The sequence below is a fragment of the Stenella coeruleoalba genome (assembly GCF_951394435.1).
Source record: "Stenella coeruleoalba genome assembly, chromosome: 6".
Taxonomy (NCBI): domain Eukaryota; kingdom Metazoa; phylum Chordata; class Mammalia; order Artiodactyla; family Delphinidae; genus Stenella; species Stenella coeruleoalba.
Genome location: NC_137151.1, coordinates 127,829,989 through 127,852,717, shown reverse-complemented (window position 1 = coordinate 127,852,717; position 22,729 = coordinate 127,829,989). Strand labels below are relative to the sequence as shown.

The 22,729-nt window shown below is 47.7% G+C and overlaps 1 protein-coding gene across 6 annotated transcripts in view; it reads left to right on the top strand.

The window, feature by feature from the left end:
- The window catches only part of THAP4 (THAP domain containing 4), a gene marked incomplete at its 5' end in the record, with an annotated part of 54,886 nt that overhangs the window by 10,656 nt on the left and 21,501 nt on the right, over positions 1-22,729 (top strand). For 5 of the 6 annotated variants that reach the window (XR_013828811.1, XR_013828812.1, XR_013828813.1 and 2 more), the window contains 3 exons: positions 16,807-16,966; positions 18,339-18,448; positions 19,146-19,249. Coding sequence is in view for 3 of the 6 variants with exons in the window: in XM_079924892.1 (XP_079781018.1) it covers positions 16,807-16,966; positions 18,339-18,448; positions 19,146-19,249 (374 nt within the window). Of the gene's footprint in view, positions 1-9,628; positions 9,635-11,503; positions 11,567-16,806; positions 16,967-18,338; positions 18,449-19,145; positions 19,250-22,729 lie in introns of those variants that run through there. The other variant, XM_079924894.1, reaches the window with a different exon arrangement.

The window sequence follows — 22,729 nt, the reverse complement described above, 5'->3', positions numbered from 1 at the left end:
TATTGAATATCGTTCCCTGCGCTATACAGTAAATCCTTGTTGCTTATTTATTTTATATGTAGTAGCATATATCTGTTAATCCCATAGTGCTAATTTATCCCTCCTCCCCTCCCTTTCCCCTTTGATAACCAGAAGTTTGCTTTCTATGTCTGTGAGTCTGTTTCTTTTTTTTTTTTTTTTTTGGTACGCGGGCCTCTCACTGTTGTGGCCTCTTCCGTTGCGGAGCACAGGCTACGGACGCGCAGGCTCAGCGGCCATGGCTCACGGGCCCAGCTGCTCCGCGGCACGTGGGATCTTCCCAGACCGGGGCATGAACCCACGTCCCCCGCATCGGCAGGCGGACTCTCAACCACTGCGCCACCAGGGAAGCCCTGTTTCTATTTTGTATATAGATTCATTTCTATTATTTCTTAGATTCCACATGTAAGTAATACCACATAATATTTGTCTTTGTCTGACTTCACTTATTATGTTATTTTCTAGGTCCATCCATGTTGCTGCAAGTGGCAGTATTTCATTCTTTTTTATGGACAAGTAATATTCCATTGTGTACATATATACCACATTTCTTTTTAAACTGATTGACTGCTGATAGGTACTTGGGTTGTTTCCATGTCTTGGCTATTGTAAATAGGGCTGCTGTGAACATTGGGGTGCATGTATCCTTTTGAATTAGAGTTTTCATCTTTTCCAGATATATGCCAGGGAGTGGGATTGCTGGATCCTATGGTCGCTCTATTTTTAGTTTTTTAAGGAACCTCCATATTGTTTTCCATAGTGGCTACACCAATACCTATTCCCACCAACAGTGCAGGAGGGTTCCCTTTTCTCCCCACAGTCTCCAGCATTTATTATTCACAGACTTTTTGATGATGGCCATTCTGACCAGTGTGAGGTGATACCTCATCGTGGTTTTGATTTGCATTTCTCTAATAATTAGCAGTGTTGAGCACCTTTTCATGTGCCTGTTGGCCATTTGTATGTCTTCTTTGGAGAAATGTCTTTTTAGGTATTCTGCCCATTTTTGGATTGGGCTGTTTGTTTTTTGATATTGAGTTATATGACCTATAATCTAATAGCTTTTTTGTGCAGTGTTTAGGATTTTCTACATATGAGGTCATGTCATCTCAGATAATTTTACTTCTTCCTTTCTAATTTGGATTCCTTTTATTTCTTTTTCTTGCCTAATTGCTCTGGCTAGAACTTTGAGTACTATGTTGAATAGGAGAGGTGAGGTGGGCAGCCTCGCCTTGTTCCTGATCTTCGAGGAAAAGCTTCAGTCTTTCATCATCGAGTATTATGTTTGCTATGGGCTTTTCATATATGGCTTGTATAGTGTTGAGATAGTTTTCTTCTATCCCTATTTTGTTGAGTGTTTTTGTCATGGAAGGGTGTTGAATTTTGTCAAATGCTTTTTCTGCATCGAGATGATCACGTGTTCTTTTCCCTTCATTTTGTTGGTGTGGCATATTACACTGATCGATATTTGTATGTTGAACTATCCTTGCATTCCAGGAATATATCCCACATAGTCACGGTATGTAATTCTTTAATATGATGCTAACTTCAGTTTGCTAGTATTTTGTTGAGGATTTTTGCATCAGTGTTCAGAAGGGATATTGGCTTGTAGTTTTCTTTCCTTGGAGTATCTTTGTCTGGCATTGGTATCAGGGTTATTCAGGCCTCAATACAATGAGTTAGAAATGTTTCCTCCTCTTCAATTTTTTTGGAAACGTCTGAGAAGGATTGTTGTTAGTTCTTCTTAAAATGTTCGGTAGAATTCACCAGTGAAGCCATCAGGTCCAGGGCTCATCTTTGTCAGGAGGTTTTTGATTACTGATTCAATCTCCTTACTAGTTGTAGGTGTATTCAGCTTTTCTATTTGTTTGTGATTTAGTCTTAGTAGGTTTTGTGTTTCTAGGAATTTGTCCATTTCATCTAGGTTATCCAGTTTGTTGGCATGCAATTGTCCATAGTCCTTTCATAGTCCTTTTTGTTTCTGTAGAATTAGTAGTAATATCCCTACTTTCATTTCTATTTTTAGTAATTTGAGTCTTCTCTCTTTTTTTTCTTCGTCCGTCTAGCTAGAGGTTTGTTGAATTTGTTCATCTTTTCAAAGATGGTTCTCCTATTTTTTTTTTCCTTTTTTTAAATTAGGTTGTTTTATTATTGTTTTAAGAGTTCTTTGTGTATTTTGAATACAAGTCCTTTTTTGTTTTACTTCTTTATGTAATAAAGTTAAATATATGAAAATGTATGAGATAGAAATGGTAGGGAAAAAAAACAAACATGGGTTAGGAACATGAATTTTTCTAAAACTAGGGTCCAAAGAAGGAGGCAGGGAAGGAGGCAGGAAGCTTTTAGGCAGGGTGGGGGGCGTTGGAGGGGTTGGTAGGGGGTGGCTAATATAGCCTCCCAGTCTGTAGCTTGTCTTTTTATTCTCTTTTTATTTTATTCTCTTAACAGCATCTTGCAAAACAGAATTTTTTAAGTTTAATAAAGCCCTTATCAGTTTTTTTCTTACATCGATTGGGCTTTTGGTATTGTATCTAAAAACTCATTGCCAAATAAGGTCACGTAGATTTTCTCCTGTGTCTCTTTAAGAAGTTTTGCACTTTAACGTTTTACATTGAGGCCTGTGATCCATCTTGAGTTAATTTTTGTAAAAGGTGTAAGGTCTTTGTCTAGATGCTTTTTTTCAGTCTAGTCATCCAGTTTCAGCACCGTTTGTTGAATAGACTGTTCCTTCTCCGTTGTATTGCCTTTGCTCCTCTGTAAAAACTCAGTTGCCTCTGTTTGTGGTGGTCTAGTTCTGAACTCTGTTTTGTTCCACTGATTGATGTATCTGTTCTTTCACCAGTACCACATTTTATTGATGATTGTAGCTCTATAATAGGTCTTGAAATAGGGTACTGTTAGTTCTCCAACTTTGTTCTTTTCCATCAATATTGTGCTGGCTATTCAGGGTCTTCTGCCTCTCCATATGAACTTTAGAATCAGTTTGTCAGTATCCACAAAATGATTGATGAGATTTTGATTGGGATTGTGTTGAATCAATAGATCAAGTTGGGCAGAATTGACCATCTTAACAATATTGAATCTTCCAATATAGGAACATAGAATATCCATCCATTTATTTAGATCTTCTTTTATTTCTTTCATCAGTTTTGTAGTTTTCTTCATAAATCTTTACATATTCTGTTAGATTTGTACTTAAATATTTCCTTCTTTTTTTGGCGCAATTATAAATGTTATTTTTTTTTAATTTCAAATTCCAGTTGTTTATTGCTAGTATATAGGGAAACAATTGACTTTAGTACGTTAGCATTATATCCTGCAACCTTGCTATAATTGCTGATTAACTCCAGTAGCTTTTTTGTGGATCCTTTAGGATTTTCTACATAGACGGTCATGTCATCTGAGAACAAAGACAGTTTTATTTTTCTGTTTCACTCTGTGTACCTTTTATTTCCTTTTCTTCTCTTGTAGCATCAACTGGGACTTCCAGTTCATTGTATGAGTGGGGAGGGGGCATCCTCGCCTTGTTTCTGATCTTCGTAGGGAAGCTTTGAGTTTCTCACCATGAGTATGGCATTAACTATAGCATGTTTTTGGTTTTGGGGGGGTTTTTGGCCACGCCATGCAGCTTGCATGATCTTAGTTCTCTGACCAGGGATTGAACCTGCACCCTCCCCTCAGCAGTGAAAGCACGGAGGCCTAACCACTGGACTGCCAGAGAATTCCCGTCTGTAGGGTTTTTTAAATAGATGTTCTTTATCAAGTTGAGGAAGTTCCCCTTGATTCCTAGTTTATTGAGAGTTTTATCATGAAAAGTGATTTTGTCACTTTTTCTGCATCCATTGATATGATCATTTGAGTTTTCTTCTTTAGCCTGTTGATGTGACGGAGTGTATTAACTGATTTTAGAGTGCTGAACCAGCCTTGTATACTGGAATAAACCCACATGGTCATGGTGTATAATTTTTTTTTTTTTACGTTGTTAGATGCCATTTGCTCGTGTTAAGGAGTTTTGCATCTATGTTGATGAGAGATATTTGTAGTTTTCCTTTCTTGTAATGTCTCTGCCTGGTTTTGGTATTAGGGTGATGCTGGCCTCAATTGAATGACTTAGGAGGTATTCCCTCTGCTTCTGCCTTCCAGAAGAGATTGTAAAGAATAGGTAAAATTTTTTCCTTAGATGTTTGGTAGAATTCACCAATATTCTAGAAACCCATCTAGGCCTGGTACTTTCTGTTTTAGAAGGTTATTAGTTATTGATTCAGTTTCTCTAATAGATACAGGCCTATTCAGATTTATCTCTTTCTCCTGGTATAAATTTTGCTAGTATGTGTCTTTCAAGGAATTGATCCATTTCACCTAAATTATCAAATTTGTAGGCGTAAAGTGTTCATAATATGCCTTTTTAACCTTTTAATGTCCATGGGATAGTAGTGATGTTCCTCTTTTATTTATAATATTGGTAATTTTTGTCTTCTCTCCTTTTTTCCTTAGTTAACCAGGCTAGAGTTTTATCAGTTTTATTGATCTTTTTGAAAAACCAATCTTGGATTTTGTTGATTTTCTTTTTTTTCCTGTTTTCAATTTCATTAGTTTCTGCTCCAATTTTTTTTCCTTTTCTTCTGCTTGCTTCCAATTTAATTGCTTTTCTTTCTCTACTTTCCTAATGTGAAAACTTAGATTATTAATTTCAGGTACTACTTTTCTAATATACATTTCCCTCTAAGTATTGCTTTTTCTGCATCCCACAAATTTTGATAAGTTGTATTTTCATTTCCATTTAGTTTAAGTGTTTTTATTTCTCTTGAGGCTTCCTTCTTGACCCACTTGGTTCTTAGAAGTGTCTTGTTTAATCTCTAAGTATTTTGGACTGTTTCAGGTATCTTGCTGTTACTGATTTAATTCCAGTGGTCTGAGAACGTATTTTGTATGATTTCTGTTCTGTGAAATGTGTTAAGATGTGTTCTGCGGCCCAGAACGTGGCCTGTCATGGTGAATGTTTCTTGTGAGCTGGAGCTGGAGCAAAATGTGTGTCCTGCTGTTGTTGATGGAACTAGTGGTTAGTCAGGGATCTTTAGAGAAATAGAACCAGTAGTGTGTGTGTGTGTGTGTGTGTGTGTGTGCGCGCGCGCGCGCGCGCGCGTGTGTGTGCGTGTGTGTGTGTGTGTGTGTACACAGAAATTCATTACAGGAATTGGCTCCCACCATTATGTATGGCAAGCTCGAGAACTAGGAAAGCTGGTGGAGTAATTCAGTTCCTGTTCAAAGGCCTGGGAGGGGGTAGGGAAGTCCTGGTCCATCTGAAGGCCCCAGGACAGGAGATGGTGTCCCAGCTCCAACAGAGAGAGCAGGTTCGCCCCTCTGCGGCCTTTTTATTCTGTTGAGGCACTCACGGCCCACGCACATGGGGAGGGCCATCAGCTTTACTGAGTACACCAATTCAGATGCTAATCTCTTCTGGAAAGACCTTCACAGACACCCCCTGAAATGTTTTACCAGCTAGTTGGGCATCCTCTTAGCCCAGTCAAGTTGACACCTAAAATTAGCCACCATAGTGGTTCATAGAGATCAGTTATATTCAGTTGATTGATGAGTTCATCAGTGTCCTTGCTGATTTTCTGTCGGCTGGATCTGTCCATTCCTTGTAGTGTGTTGAAGTCTCCAGCTGTGATGGTAGGTTTGTGTATTTCTCCTTGCAGTTCTGTCAGGCTTTGTCTCACGTATTTTGATGCTCTGTTGTTAGGTACATAAGCATTGAGGATTATTAATCTTCTTGGAGACTTGGCCTCTTGGTTGTTATATACTATTGCTGCTCTTCACCCCTGGTAATTTTTCTAGTCCTAATGTCTGCTTTCCAGCTATTCCAGCTGTCTTTTGATTCTTGTCAGCATGATATATCTTTCTACATCCCTTTACTTTTTTTTTTTTTTTTTACGGTACACGGGCCTCTCACTGTTGTGGCCTCTCCCGTTGCAGAGCACAGGCTCCGGATGCACAGGCTCAGCGGCCATGGCTCACGGGCCCAGCCGCTCTGTGGTATGTGGGATATTCCTGGACCGGGGCACGAACCCGTGTCCCCTCCTCGGCAGGCGGACTCTCAACCACTGCGCCACCAGGGAAGGCCCATCCCTTTACTTTTAATCTGTCTTTATATTTAAGGTGGGTCTCTTATAGACAACATATAGTGGGTCTTTTTTTTTTCCAATCTGCTCTAATGGTCTCCATCTTTTGATGGGTGGTCTTAGGCCACTCAAATATAAACTGGTCATTGCTTCAGCTGGATTGATGTCTGTCATGTTTGTGACTGCTTTCCATTTGCTTCTTTTGTTTTCTTCCTCTCCTTTTCAACCTTCTCTGTTTTTAATTGAGCGTTTTATTGGATTTCATTTTCTCTCCTTTCTTAGCATATCAATTAACACTTCTTTTAAAAAAGTTTTTTAGTGGTTGTCCGAAAGTTTGCAATATACATTTTTTTTTTTCTTGCGGTACGCAGGCCTCTCACTGCTGTGGCCTCTCCGGTTGCGGAGCACAGGCTCCGGACGTGCAGGTCCAGCGGCCATGGCCCACGGGCCCAGCCGCTCCACGGCATGCGGGATCCTCCCGGACCGGGGCACGAACCCGCATCCCCTGCATCGGCAGGCGATTCCCAACCACTGCGCCACCAGGGAAGCCCTGCAATATACATTTACAACTAATCTGTGTCCACTTTCAAATAACACTACACTGCTTCATGGGTAGTGCAGGTGCCTTTAACAGACTGTCCCTTATGAAATTGCTGTCATGCATTTCACTTATACTTATGCTATAATCACCCTGTTACTACTAAAAATTTGAACAAACCTTTGTCTATTGTGTCAATTAAGAATAAGAAAAAGCATTTTATTTTTACCTTCATTTATTCCTTCTCCAGTGCTCTTTTCTTTATATAGATATGAGTTTTCTGATCTATATCATTTTCCTTGTCCCTGAAGAACTTTTAATATTTCATGCAGGGCATGTCTGCTGGCAGTGAATTCTCTCAGTTTTTGTTTGAAAAAGTCTTTATTTCCTCTTTACTTTTGAAGGATACTTTCACTGGATGTAGGACTCTACACTTTTCCTGCTTGCAGGTCTTCTAACAAGAAGTCCACTTTAATTCTTATTGTTTTAACTCTGTAGATGAGGTTTTTTCCCCTCTGGCCTCTTTTAAGATTCTCTGTCTTTGGTTCTCTACAGTCTGAATATGATATGCCTAGATGTAGATTTTTTGGTATTTATTTTGCTTGTTATTGTCTGAGCTTCCTGGATCTGTGGTTTGGTGTCTGTCATTAATTTTTAAAAATTCTCAGCTCTTTTTACTTCACACATTTCTTTATCTCCTTTCTTTTTCTCTATTCCAATCATGCATATGTATCACTTTTTTATTGTTGCACATTTCCCTGATATTCTGTTCTTGTTCTTTTTTCTTTTTGCATTTCAGTTGGGGAAGTTTCCATGGACATATCTTCAGATTCCCTGACTCTTTCCTCAGCCTTGTCCATCAGTGTTTTTGATTCTTTGTCTGCATTTCCTTTCTCCTCCGATGTTACTCATCTCTTCTTGCATGGTGTCCACTTTTTCCATTAGCATCCTTAGTATATTAATCTGATAATTACAGAATTTCTTCCATATCTGAGTCAGGCTCTGTCTCTTCAGACTGTGGGTTTTTTTTTTTTTTTGCTTGCTTTTTAGCATGCCATGTAATTTTTTGGAAAGGTGGATATGGTGTATGTATCACAGTGGAAACTGACGTAGATGGGCTCTCAGCTTGAAGTGTCACTAGCGATTGGGCCGCGTCTCATCTCTCCTGCAGCTGCAGCTGTACGTGCCAAGGCTTCAGATTCCTCCAAGTCCTTATTTTTTGTCTCCCCTGTTGTCTTTGGGTTTCTCTGAAGACTGTTTTCGTAGTAGAGTCGGTACCTTGGGGCATTTTCCCCTGTAATCCTGTTACGCTGGAGCCCTGAGGAGTGGTGTGGGGGAAGGGAAGCATTTTATAATCTTAGGATTAAATTTCAGCCTTTTAGTGGCCTGTATTCCTGGGCTGTGACCTTCACAAGTGTTTCTTCCCCTTCTTTCCCCTCCCTGGGGTAAGACCGGAAGGCCAGAGGGGCCAAGTGGGGAAGAGCCCTTCCCCCAGGTGAGATCAAGCTCTGGTGGAGTCTTTTCACTGCAGAACAGGACTTTGTTTTGGAGAATGCTCTGGGCTTATTTCAACATGGTTCCCTTACCCTACCCCTGCCAGGGACCCAGGTGATTTTTTTCTTGGCTTTTTGTGATGAGAACTTGGTGGGTTTCTGGAAATGAACCCCATGAAAGTGCGGGGCCTGCAGGACTGTGGGCCCGCAGATGCTTACTGTCTCGGTCTTGCGCACTCAGCCCGGCATCTGGTCCAGGGTTCCTGCCAGCTTCTGCTCCAGGTGAGCACATTTCTGCAGGTTTGGGGGAGACATCTGTGGCCGCACTTCTCTGATGGGTCCAAGGACAGTCATTAATTTTCAGTTCTTTCAGTGTTTTTCTTGTAAAGACAGGAGTTATGACTTCTAAGCTCTACGTGTCAGAGTGGAAGATGGCCCCTCCCCTGTTGAGTTTAATTTGCGGGAAAGCTGCCCATTTTAGTAACTGCCACCTTAACAAATTCACTTATTAATTCGAATAGCTTCTCAGTTGAGACTTTTGGATTAACTAGATAACCAACCATAACATTTATCCGCAAATAATAATTTGGCCTCTTTTTATGTCTTTTGTATTTTATAGAAAATATGCTCAATTTTCTGTCATTTCCTTTTCCCCCCTGTGTGCATGGGTGCCTTTCCATTTCCTGGGTGATGAGGTGAGGGCCTTGCCATCATTTTAAAAGAACAGCTTCCCCTGGGGTGCCCGTTCAGTGGGAACCAGCCGGACCATGTGTGCCGCGTGTATGCCCTCTCTGCCTGGGACAGCCAGCGCCGGCTGGGCCACCTGGGCTCTGCACCCTATGTGTGTGCAGTTGGCGTCATTTTCTCTGTGCCCTGGCCGGAACGCTGGCATCAACACAAAGCGATGTGGGCGTGGGTGGCACCAGGAAGATGTCCGTCCCTAGGTCCCAATGGACGGGTGTGCTCATTTCCTGCCCTGGGGGTCCTGGGCCTGTCTGCTGACACATTTGCCAGGAGACACAGAAGGGGACGCGGCAGGAATTTCCACAGTGCGTGTTCCAGAAAGAGCCTTTGCTGCGTACTTGGCCCACGTGCTTTCCCTGTTGAACGGGGCAGTCCCCTCTGGCCGTCAGTGGGAGCAGCAGAGGGTGTAGGCCCCAGTCCTCACTCTGCTCCACGCGGTTCGCCCCTCTGGCCTGTCTGACTTTCATAAATTCACCTTGACCTCCAAAGCCCCTCTCAGCTCTAAGATTTGGTCATCTCTGGTCTGTCCTTGTCTTCCACTTTCTCCTGAGGAATCCCCTTTTATCGTGGAACTACAGTTCCCAGAATGCATCCTTCAGGTTTGGCAGTCACTTCCTGCCGAGCTGCTAACAGCCAGGTGCAAACATTTCCCGTGTATTGGCAGAAAACAACCTTGAAGAACCTTGACGGTGTCCGGAGGGTAGAAAACTTAGGGATGGGTAAGCCTGCTTTCACTGTCTTGAGCCAAAAAAAAATGAAAATTTAAATTTCTTGGAGAAAATTTAAATTTTTGTTTTTGCATTTTGGTTGAGATCTTAATAAAAGAAAAATGAAATCAGGAAAAGAAATGCATAGAAAAGCCTGTCTGGTTTATTTGAAGAGGTTGAAAGGGGCAAGTAGGCTAGATTTCCTATTTATTATACTTCTCATTTGTTTGACTTTTAAATTCATTTTATTTTTGTTTCTCTAACAAAGTATAACTTATATAGAGCTAAATACACAAATCTTAAGGATATAGTTGGATGGATTCTGGCATATGTATAGGCTCATGTCACTTGACATTTGGATTTTAGAAGAATCCTGTTGGTCTTTCTGCCCCGCAACACTTCAGTGCAAACAAGGAGCTGACAGTGGCTCCCCAGCGGTGGCAGCTGGGGGTGGGGGCAGGGCGAGGCAGCCAGCCTTCGGGGACCTGCCCACACCCAACGTTGACTGCTGTCTTTGTCCACACTGAAATTCATTACGATTAAGAGCAAGTGACAGCAAGCCAGGAGGACTGGATCTGAAGTGTTTCTCGGCGCAGGGCCAGGTGTCAGACCTTCTGGGTTGTAACCATGCGCTGGGGCCGCACCAGGAGTCCCCTGACATTTATTTAACAGCGTGCTCCTTCCTTTCCAAGCAAGCGCTCCATTTCTATTCACAGTGTTTCTTCTGGCTTTTAAAAGAAGAGTCATCTTAGAATTTTCTAGTCTTTTTAAATATACAGCCTTATAAACACACTGCTGCCCCTTCCACTTTCTTAGTGTGATGACAGTGTTCATCACATGTGAGCTCCGTGCTCAGTGACAGCCGACACCTAGGCGAGGGGTTCTGTTTCCCGAGGACTCAAGGAACCTCGGCTCGGGAAGGCTCCACGTGGCCTCGTGTGCACCATCCGGCCCTGCCGAGTCTGCTGATGAGCACATGTGGGGCTGAATCTCCTGGAGGCGGGGAGCGAGGCCCTAAGCTCTCACCCCACCCCGCCTGCTCTTCCCGAAACACCCTGCCACCCTCTGTCCAGGCGCCTGTGCCCGGCTGAGTGCCTCTTTGGTGCTTCTGACCTGTGCTGGTGGCAGTGTCCACCTTGGCTCGTGTGGCCCACACCGCCGCCCTGATAGTGCCAACCCCCCAGGACGCCGGCCGCACCTGGACTTCTCCCCTTGCCTCCCCCACCTTCTGTCCTCATTCACTCCCTAACCTACGTCGCATCTTAAGCCTCACTTGCCATTTTCTGGTTTTGGCGACTCTCCTCCAGGTGTCTGACTTCCACCCTCAGTCCCCGTGGCCACCTCCCTGGTCCCCATCCCCGGGACTGGTCAGCCCCACCTTTCGCCTCACCTGGCTGTAGTTTGCACACCCAGCTCCTCCCCTGCCTGAGCCTGGTGGGTGGTAGCCTTCACTCAGACCCGGCCCGGGGCCGCTACCCCGGAGCAAGGAGGGCAGGCGGGACCAGTTTAGGTGGGCCGCCGGCCAGCCCTGCCATCTTGTCCCACGACCCTGCAGGTGTAAACCGCGTGGTCCAGGCCCGCCTCAGGCCCACCAGCCCAACTCTCCCGGGACCAGCTGGGCTCTGCGTATGTCAGCCAGCCGCCCCCATGCCCCGTCCTACCCATTTGAGAGCAGCTGGGCTCTTGTCCCTTCAGAGGACCCTCCGTGGAGCCCTTTTCCACCTGTGCTCCTCCTGTCTCGTCTCCGGGTCCCTGAGGCAGTTCCTTCATCTTGCTGGAGTTTCTTATAAAAACATCTTCTCTTGCCTCCTAGCAAACGAGGGTGCAGTGGAGACTCCCCAGGTCCATCTTTAATCCGTCTTTGCTCTGCCTCCCTTCCAGGTGCCAGTGTTGCGGCGAGTCCCTGGGCCCCTGGGGGCTGGGGGCCACGGAGCATCCCTGCAGGTAGACTTCGCAGGCTCTGCAGCCCCGTTCTCCCGCTGGACCGGCTGTGCTCTCCTGCTCGTGGACCGCTACAACCGCGTCCTTACAGGCCTCTCCCAGCAGGTCCTGTGGCTGTTCCTCCTGCACTGTTCAGGCTGCTGGTTTCGTGTTGACATCAGGGCAGTGGGCCTGTCCGTACATAGGCAGCGTCCCTGTGTACAGAACAGCTCCCTGTGCATCTCAGACAGTGCAAAAACCTACCTCCTCACTTAGAAACCCAGCTGAGGGCAGCTGCAATGTCCCTTGACACTCTGGAAGCCATTGGTTCAGGTTGCAGGGGGATCGCTGGTGTCACCAGCCTCTCACTCGGGCTGGAAGAGAGAAGGGACGAGAGGCTGCGAGGGGGGCACGCACGGGCCCTGACCCTGGGGCCAGGGGAGCGCCGGGCCCTCCACAAGCCCTGTGTCGTGAGGACAAGGCTGTGACAGCTCATGGACCGGGACCACTGGGGACGAGGGGCTGGGACTCCCCACAGCCTGGTCTTGTTTTAATTTGAACATGTTTAGAAATCGCGATATTTTACCCCCAAAGTCAACATTTCTGGTTTCTCTTAAAATACCAGAATACCTGCAACGGAGAGCCCGTCCTTGCGGGGCAGCAGTCCCCCTGCAGGGACCCGAGACCCAGGAGGCGAGGCCGCCCCGTGCTGCTGTCGCACAGCCGGAGGGCCAGGGAAAGGCGGGCGTCTCTGCTTTCTTTTTTTCTTTTTTTTTTTTTTGCGATACACGGGCCTCTCACTGCTGTGGCCTCTCCTGTCGCGGAGAACAGGCTCCGGACGTGCAGGCTCAGCAGCCATGGCTCGTGGGCCCAGCCGCTCCGCGGCATGTGGGATCTTCCCAGACCGGGGCACGAACCCGTGTCCCCTGCATCGGCAGGCGGACTCTCAACCACTGCGCCACCAGAGAAGCCCTTTGCTTTCTTTTGATGCTTGTTTGTTTCGTGGAAGTTTCAGCTCCTAATGTTTCTACTGAGGTAGCATTTACATGAGTGAGACAGCTTAGGTGTCCCCTGGATGAGGCTTGACGGGTGCAGACCCTTCAGCCAGCACCCTCAGGCTCTTTTGTGCCTTCTGACTCCCCTCCCATAGATCTGCGGGCCTGATCTAAACGTTCTTACAAGTGGAGTCATGGAATGTGTACGTTTTTGTGTCTGGCATCTCTTTTCGTGGCATGTTTTTAAGGAATATCTGTACTATTTTAATTTCTAGTCTCGCATTGTGATCAGACAGTATGGTGGGAACTCTTTTTAGTTTTTGAAACTTACAGGTTTTCTCTGACCCCTTATAAGGTAAGTCTTCATGAGTCTTTCAGAGGAACTTGAAGGAGTATTCTTTAGTTTTAAGCTACAAAGTTCAGTGTATGTCAGAACCACCTCATTAATTATATTGTATAGGCTTTCTATTTCGTTATTTGAATATTATTCACTTGAACATAGACATGAATGGAGATTTCCTTTGGTTTCTTTCTGTCAACATCTGAGCGTCTTCAGTAATTTCTGCTTTATAAACATTGCTGCCACGTTTGGTGCGTGCGTATTCACAGATAATCTCCGCGGTGACCTGCGCCCTTAGCGTTCTGAGAGGCTGTTCCCTGTCTGCTTGAGTGCATCTTGGCTTGAACTTCACTTTACCTGATTTTAGGGTCATGACGCCTGATTTCCTGCTGCTTGCCTTTGCCCCACCTTCTGATGCTTTTCCACATTATTTTAGGTGCATCTCTTGTTTACAGCAAGTGTTGAGGATCTTGCTTTGTGATTCATTCTGAAGAGCTTTTTCTTTTAACATGTGACTTCAGGTGTGTTTGGTGTTAGTTCTGTCTTAGTGCTTTATAGTGTGCCTGCTGGGTTTTGTTTTTAAAGTAAATCTTTCCCACATGGCCTGTTCCTGGTTGGGCAGCCTGGGGGCCACGGACCCTCTGTGAGGGACCAGCAGACCTGCCCTGCTCCCCGGGCTCCCGCTCCGCCTGTGGTTTCTGTGCGCGGCTGGGGCACCCACCACCCATGCCCAGCGCTCACGTCTGCTGTCCCATGGAACATGTTCAGGACTTACTGCAACTCCTCTGCCATCATCTCTCATCGCCTTTTGGTGAAGTCTGTCTTCTAGGAACACCCTCAGGGGGAACTCACAGGACAGCATTCCGTGAGTGTTGAAAACTGGCCTTTCCAGTGCTCTCAACAGGAATGTGGCCCGAGTTCCTACCTAATTTTAAATATTCTACTAAACGTATTAAAAAGGTAAAGAGAAACAAGTGAAGTTAACTTTAGTAAATTATTTAACTCAATATTATATAAAACATTATTATTGCTGATTTACGTGAAGTTCCTTTTTTTGGACTGAGTTTTTGAAATTCAGCGTGTGTCTTACACTTAGAGCGTGTTTCAGCGGACCAGCCACCTTTCACAGGTTCAGTGTTGGACGGCCCAGCCTGTACCTGGACGGCAGGGAGGGCTCTGGTGGCCTCAGGATCCTCGGATCCGCGTTCCCTCCCCGCGTCCCTGGGGAGCCTGCCACCCGTGTTGCTGCGCAGAACGCTGCCCTGCTTTCTCTGTGGACCTGCCCTTCTGGCATTTCCTACAAATCGGGTCGTGCACCGAGTGGCCTTCAGCGTCCACCTTCCCTCTCTCCACGTGCGTTTTCAAGGTCGTCCTCATCTAGAGCTTCCCTACTTTTTGTGTCCAAGTTGTACTCTGTGTCTGCGTGATCTTTTGATCCCCACGAGGGATCCCCACGAGGATATTTGGGGTGTCCCAGATAAGCCTCGTGTTCAGGTCTCGAGGGGGCGTGTTTCCGTCTCTCTCGGGTGCTCCGAGGGCAGGATTGCCGCCTGGTCGTGGCTTCCTGCCCTTCCTGCCGCCTCCCTGGCGGCCGCGGGGGCCACCCTCCTCTGCCACCAGCTGCTTCCTGCAGCCAGAGGCCTCAGCCCTTCTGCGCAGACCTCCAGGCTCTGCCCAGAGTCAAGGCCGGAGCCCTTCCAGGGGCTGACACGGTTCTCCCAGCCAGCCCTCCCCAGCCACACTGGCTGCCTGTTCCTGCCCAGCAAGGCCAGCCCGCCTTGTGTCTGCAGCTTGTCCGCCTGGTCCACCCTCCCGAGCAGCGGCCGGCTCCGGTCCCCAGCGCGGGCTCTGCTCCCCGCCCACCAGGGTCCAAACTTGCCCCGCTTAGTAAGATTGCACGAGGTCCCCACAGCCCCCAAGTCCCTTTCTGGCTCATCACCTCGTGTCTGGGAGGTTCCGCCCCTTCTACTTATCCTTGTGTCCAGCCGGCTCCCCTCTCCGGGACGAGTGTCTGTCTCCCGTCCGCTGGCTGCTGGGCCCCTCTCCCTGGACGATCGTGTGGCACGTGGCACAGATGAATGAATGAGCCACGCGTCCCCGAGAGTCAGCAGCAGCAGGGTCTGCTGGAGCCCAGACTGGATTCTGAAGCTCTATTCTTTACTTCCATCAAAGATTGTAACTAGAAGCCTGATTTCAATTTCTCTTGCTGTCTAATGATGAAGGTTTGATCAGTCAAAGCTGCAGTGTTGCCATCCTCGCTTTCTAACTTTCCACCGGCAGTTTGAAAAGGAAGCACCAGAAGAGATAGCCAGGTTGGAAAAGAAAGGGAGTTTCACCCCGCCCCACCCCCCAAAGCCTGCCCATTTTATGCCTCATGAGGCTCAGAAGTCAGAGGTGTGAGTCCCTGTTCCCCACCCTCTGGTTCGCGCTGCATGCCCAGGCCTGGCCGGGAGCTTGGCCCTCCTCCGTGGTCCCCAGCGCTTCTTAGATGCTGTCTGTCGCTTCTCCACCACCAGAGCCCTTCGAGCTCCTTTTCCCCTGGGTGTCATACTCCCAGACTGCTTTCAATCTAGTCGAAGGTTGTGTGATTTTAGAGGCCGAGATGCTTCCGGAACTCCCGTCCCCTTGGTGTGTGTGACTGGGGAGCGGGTTCCTTTGCTCTGGCATTTTGGAGCTTGTTGATAGAACCCAGAAATCAGTAGCGTGGCCTTGGGAATTCCCTGACGGTCCAGTGGTTAGGACTCCGTGCTTCCACTGCCGGGGCCCCGGGTTCGACTCCTGGTAGGGAAACAAAGATCCCGCAAGCCCTATCATGCAGCCAAGAAAAAAACGTAGTGTAGCCTCGCACGCGGCTCAGCTGACGCCGGCCTCTCTCCTCTTCTCACGCGGCTCAGCTGACGCCGGCCTCTCCCCTCTTCTCACGCGGCTCAGCTGACGCCGGCCTCTCCTCTCCTGCTTTTGCTTAGTATCACTTGCACTGTTTGCCTGAAAGCACTTGGGTTTGAGGCGTGACAAGGCGTGGGAAGCAGGCGTACCGGGAGGAGCATTTGACTGCATCTGGGACCCAGACCACCTGTCCCTGTGCCCCCGGCGGGCCAGGTGCGGGCTCCAACCCCGCCTTCCCGTGGTCTCAGGGCGAGTCCACCGAACACGGCAGGCGTGAGGATCGCGTGAGCCCATTTCTGAAAAGCCGCTCAGCAGCACGTGGTCCTTAGCCAGGCTCCATCCCCTGACTGCTGGCGGGTAGGAGTGGGGTGTGGGGCTGGGCTAGCTGCCTGGGAGCCGCTGGCAGTGGGCGCGGTCACGGTCCTGTCGCTGGGGCCTTTCCACCTGGCTCCTCCCCATTCAAGGCCTTGCTGTCGTCCCTCTTCAGTGACGGTGGGTCCTTTTGAGGGTCCTTTCCCTCTGGGTAATGGTCTAAAGGAGGCCCACGGGAGCTGCTGGTGCAGACCCTTGGCTTCTCCCGGGAAACTGAGTCCAGTCGCGTCTTGCCCGCGGGGTGCTCTCTTCACGTCTCACTGGCCCCAAAGCCCTCCGCTCCGCTCCCCACGAGCTTCCTTCTGCCCTTTACCTCCATCGCCAGGCCGCCGTGCCCGGGCACGCTCACCTAGCGTGGGGCCTGGTGTTGCCGCTTCCCCAGCCCTCCTCGGAGGCCCCGCGGCCTCTGGCCTCTCCTTGCCCTCCGGGCCCTCTCCTTCTCTTCTCTGTCGAGGTGCTGCCGGGCTCCAGAGCTGCATCTGGCAAGATGACGTTTGCTAATTGCTTGGCCTTTTTCTCCCCCTCTTGACAGGTGGCTAGTGGCGTGTTCAGGGCCCCGCAGGGTGAGCTGTAGTGACTGGGGCCTCCCCAGTGCGGAGTGTGAGTCTCCGCACAAAGCCCCGCAGGGACCACTGGCAGCAGCCGCTGACACTCTCTCCTTCTGTCCTCAGAGGCCCCCAGAATGAACCCTGTGCTGGAGCCGCTGTCCTGGATGCTGGGCACATGGCTGTCAGACCCGCCGGGAGCTGGGACCTTCCCGACCCTGCAGCCCTTCCAGTACCTGGAGGAGGTGCACATCTCGCACGTGGGCCAGCCCATGCTGAACTTCTCGTGAGTCCGCCCGCCGCTCTGCTCTCTGAGATGAGACAGGTGAACGCCAGGTGGGAAGGTACAGAGGGCACCTGGTGGTCTGTTTCAGAAAGGTGCCCTCTTCCTGCCCTGGCACCTGAGACGCACGCTGGGTGGAAATGGTACCTTCTTGTGTTTTAGACAATGTGAAGATGACCGCAGAATCTCAGGCTCGGTAGTCCAAACGTGGAGATAAGTGTGTGTGTTCAATTAAGTCCTTCATCTCCTGCAGCATACCTGTGTGGAAGTCAGTCACCCCAAGATGACTGAAGATAGGGGCCCGGCTTTCATTTAGTCCTACCCCTGAGCCAGCCGAGGGCTCAGAGAAGCTGGTGTCTCGTGGTTCTCAGATTCTTAGCGTGCAGCAAAGCGCTTCCCTGCCACTCCTGAGGAAGCAGGTCGCAGTGCAGGGTGGCTAGGTGGGGAGCACCCCGGGCCGTGGGTTGGTAGGGAGGGGGCGGAGGATATATTGTCTCGTACCTTTTTGCATGATTCTTGACTGAATGGGTGAAGGGAAAGAATATCCTGCACATAAACAAAAGGTGGAAATTCTGGGTCATGCAGAATAACCTTTAATAGAAAGCAGTCTTTTTAAACTATGAGCTGTAACCCGTTAGAGACATTTATGACTAGCATTAATTAATTTTCTTTTAATGCTGGTCACTCAGTTTTGCGACTAACGTTAAAGAAAAACGAGAGTAGAAAATACGTATTTTGGTCAGTGTCGTGGTCTGTGTGTATGTAGTAGATGGTATTTCTCAGTGAGGGCTTGTGGTCTCAAGAGGGCGTGTGAGCCGTAGCCACAACACCAGCCTGTCAGAAGTTCATCCGTGGTAGCAGTAGATCCCCACACGTCGTGCTGGTGAGGCTGTAAGCGTTGGTGTTGAAGTTGTGAGTCGGTGCTCTCAGGTCAAGGTGCAGCTCTTACTCACCACCGTGAATTTGCAGTGGTGGCGGCGCGATAAGACGCTGACTCCTCGCCTGTTCTCCTACCCTGTGAATTAACTGGACTCCTAAGCAAGATAATAGCTCAGAAGAGGGAAGGCCTGGCATTGGGTGGGACTTTACTTTGTTGGTGGAGGGCTTAGGCTGAGAAGTGTGTGCGGTGCTGGGGCTGAAAAGGCCTTGGTGGGAGGACAGGTGGGGAGGAGAGATGGGGGAGCGGGGGTGCCCACACCTGTTGTCTCCCGTGTCTCCGCACGGCGTCCTTCACACGTGACTGTGTTTCCAGGTAGTGCTTCATGTTCAGTGGGTTGGACGCTTGCCAAGTGAGGAGGGGGCGGGCCACAAAGTCTGGCATGTGCTCTGGTGGGCACTGGGTACCTGGGCTTCACCTGTCACATTACCTGTCCAGGTTCAACGCCTTCCATCCGGACACCCACAAGCCCATGCACAGGGAGTGTGGCTTCATCCGCCTGGAGCCCGACACCAACAAGGTGGCCTTCGTCAGCGCCCAGAACACAGGTACTCCCCTTGCCGGCCTGCCTCGCACCCACGCGCCCTGCGTGCTGCAAGCAGGTGGGGTGACATCTGCCCCCTGATTTCTGTGTGACCGCAGACGTGGCCCCGTGGGTGCGTTTCACGGTGGACAGTGTCGGGCCTTTGGACGGCTCGGGGAGCTGGAGAGTGGGGGGCTGGCAGGCGTGGGGCTGCGGGCGTGGCTCTGTGGGAACAGGCCAGCTTCATCTCCGGCCCTCTGCGCTCACATCTGTGCTGTCGCTCAGCTTCCCATGCAGGTGGGGCTCTGGGGGTACCTAGACCAGGGAGCAAAAGCTATGTCTGGAAGTTTGCTTTGCCCCCAGGGGGAATTCATCCTAAAATAGTAAACCAGGTTCATGAATTCGAAATTACTCAACACCCACCTACATGACCCTTAACCTCGCTCACTGGCTCAAGTGCGCGCTCACTTCCTGGCAGCAGGTGGACAGTCCCTCCTGTCAGATCGCTGGGGGGAGTGGGACGGACCCACTCCAGGAGTTGCAGGAGGAGTTGCGTCTTCTCCCTCTTGGTACCTGGGGGCCATCGCAGGTGCCTGGGCAGTTATTGCCTCGATGGCTGCGGCGTTCAGATTGGTTGAGCCCTTGACTGCAGAGGAGGGTGGTGAGCGCAGGGCAGCCGGGAGCCCCGGGCAGGCTGCGTGGGCTGACGGTGTCCCTTGCAGGCATCGTGGAGGTGGAGGAGGGCGAGGTGAACGGGCAGGAGCTGTGCATCGCGTCCCACTCCATTGCCAGGACCTCCTTCGCCAAGGAGCCCCACGTGGAGCAGGTGAGCCCGGGTGGGACCGCACGGCACCCCTGCCTTTGCACTCCATCCTGGAGGCCTGGCTGTCTCTGGTCACCCGCTTCTTTCTCGCGCTCACACAGGCCGTGACGTGATTATCTATCCCTGCTCATGCGCGGTTGGCTGTCCTCGGGTTTGTTGAACAAGTATGTCCCCACCAGCATTGCACGGCGGGGACCTTGTTCCCTGCTCCTTGACCAGTGCGGTGTGTTTTCAGGATTTCTGATTTTTTTAATCTGCTAGATAAAAGGTGGTATCTCATTGGTGTTTTAAATTTAACTTATGAGTGAGGGGGCATTCTTCGCGCTCACTGGTGGTTTGTATTTCTTGTTCCGATACTTGATGTTCAAAGTCATTGCCTGTTTTTCTGCGAGGTGTCAGTTTCTTGTTGATTTCTGGGAGATTTTTTATGTTCTGTGGATACTAATCTGTCGTCTGCTGTATTTGTGACAACGCCCCCATCCGGTGGCTTAGGCTAGCCTGATTCGTGATGTCTTCTGCCCACGGGCTGTACATCTTTCTCTAGTTGCTCTCGGGGTCTCGTCCTAAACGCCGTCTGAATTTGGGCTCTGGCTCAGGAAGATGTCTTCTGCTCCAAAAGGATAAAATTATTCTTCCATTTTCTTGTACTCTTACAACTTTCCTTTTTTACGTGTAGACCGTTAGTCTCTCTTCCTTTTTGTTTTCACGTGATGGGCTCCAGAGACCCCGCAGGTAGCCATGCACAGCAGCGTGGGGGTGTGCTGCAGGGATTTCGGACCTTGTTCGGTGTATTTTAGTAGATACCAAAGTTGGTTTCTTTATGGTGTCGACCATAGAGGCCTCGGACACTCCATGGTGAAGTCTTAAGTGCTTTATGGTTCCTGATGCCGCTCTGTACCCCTGCCCTGCAGCAGCGCACAGAGGGCCAGCTGCCCCACACCCTTTCCCGGGCTGGGCCTTGAACTTAGGCCATCCTGGTGGCTACCAAGTGGCGTTGCAGTGTGGTGTTAATTACATTTTCCCAGTGACTAATGATGTGGCTCATCCTTGCAACGTGCTTATTTGCCATTGTATTCTTTGTTTCATGACGTGAGCGTTCAAATCCTTTGTCCTTTTTCTCCAGCAGCTTGTTTGCCTTATCTTTGAGCTGTAAGAGTTTGTTACATATTCTGGACACAAGTCCTTTATCAGGTAGATGTGTTGATAAAACTGTGCTCTCAACTTAAAACTTACCATTTCATTTCTTTAACAAAATGTTTTACTTTTGATGAAGTTCTGTTATCAGTTTTTTCTCTTACAGTTAGTGCTTTTTGTGCCCTGTCTTAACATTTTTTGCCTAGCACACACTTTCACCTGCATTTTCTTCAAGAATTTTTACAGTGTCTCCTTTTACTTTAAGGTTTATTATTTGGGAATTTATAGTTTTGTATGGTGTGAAGTAGGAGTCAAAATGCTTTCATTTTTTCCTAGATAGATATCCAGTTGTTCCAGCACTATTTTCTTTCTTTCTTTCTTTCTTTTTTTACAATTTTATTTATTTTTGGCTGCGTTGGGTCTTCGTTGCTGCTCGTGGGCTTTCTCTAGTTGTGGCGAGCGGGGGCTACTCTTCGTTGCAGTACGCAGACTTCTCCTTGCGGTGGCTTCTCTTGTGGAGCACGGGCTCTAGGTGCACGGGCTTTAGTAGTTGCGGCACGTGGGCTCAGTAGCTGTGGCTCGCGGGCTCTAGAGCGCAGGCTCAGTAGTTGTGGCGCACGGGCTTAGTTGCTCTGCGGCATGTGGGATCTTCCCAGACCAGGGATTAAACCCGTGTCCCCTGCATTGGCAGGTGGATTCTTAACCACTGCACCACCAGGGAAGTCCTTAACCCATTTTTATTATTTTTATCCTCGCTCAAAATATTTTATTTCTTCAATGGTTTTGTTTCCTTGAACAGGATTATTTAGAAGAATGTTACTTATTTTCCAACTATTGGAGGATTTTCTTGCTATGATTTCTAATTCAGTTCTATAAAACCCAGAGAACGTGGTCTGTTTGAAAGTTATTTTGTGCCCCGTATATGATCTAACTTGGTGAATGTTTCATATGCACTCAGAATGAATAAGTATTTGACAGTTGTTGGCTGTAGTGGACTGAAAATACCAGTTAGGTCAAGCTGATTGATAATGTCATCAGGTTTTCTATATACTAGCGTGTTTGGGGGTGGGGGGTTCTTGGTTGTATCTAATTACTGAGAGATATTAAAATCTCCAGTTATGACTGAAGATATTTCAGTTCCTTTCTTTGGTTCCATCTTTGCTTCATAACTTTGAAGCTGTGTAGTTTAGATGCATACAGATGATACATGTATTATATTTATGAAATGTCCTTTATAGCTTGTAATACTATACCTGGAAGTCTGCTTTGTCTGATACTAATGTAACCGCACCTGCTTTCTTATGCTTATCATTTGTACAGTATATCTTTTTTCCTACCCTTTCCACATTCAAATTGTGTCTTTATATTTACAGTACATTTCTTATAGAGTCTTGCTTTTTTTCTCTAGTCAGAAAACTCCGTATTTTAATTGGAGTATTTAGTTCATTTACGTTTAACATAAGTATTTGTAAGGGTGGCTGTGCGTCCACCATCTTGATCTGTCTGCTTTACTTCTTTCTTGGCTTTGTTCCTCTTTTGTTCCTTTAGTATGTTTTCTTGGGTTAATTAAATATTTTTAGCATTCTGTTTTATTTCTTCTATTAGCTTAACTGTATCCTTTTTTTTAAATAGTTGATTTAAGGCTAACAATATGCATGCTAAATTTATCAAAGTCTGTTTATAATCAGTGATACACTGTTACATTTCCCACTTCACATGTGTGTTAATCTTACAGCTGTGTAGAATTGCATTTATCCTCCTTTTGTGCTGGTGTCATCATACCTTTTACATGTAAAAAGTATCCACATACATTATAAACCTTCACACTAGGATTTTTGCTTTACATAATAGGTTGACTTTCGAAGACATTACAGTGGGGGGGGCAGGGGAGTAATCGCTTATAGTTACCCACTTAGTTTCTCTTTGTGTTGCTCTTTTCTCCTTCTATAGCGTTTCCTGTGGTATCATTTCCCTTCATTCTGAAGTTGCGTTAGTGGCATTTCTTGTAGTATAGGTCTGGCAATATTTCTTTTGAGTTTATTTCACCCCCAACTTTTTTTTCTTCTTCAGTATTTTTTATTGTGGAAAAATAGATACATAAAAGTTAATTATCTTAACCATTTTTAAGGGTACACTTAAATATATTCACATTGTTAATCATCTCCAGAACACGTTCACCTTGCAGAACGGAAACTCAGGCCCACTAAGCAGTAGCTCCCTGTCCTCTCCTCCCCTGACCCTGGCAGCCACTTCTCTACTTTCCATCTCTCCGATTTTGACTACTTAGGTACCTCATATCAGTGGAATCATACAGTTATTTTTCTTTTTGCATCTGGCTTACTTCACTGA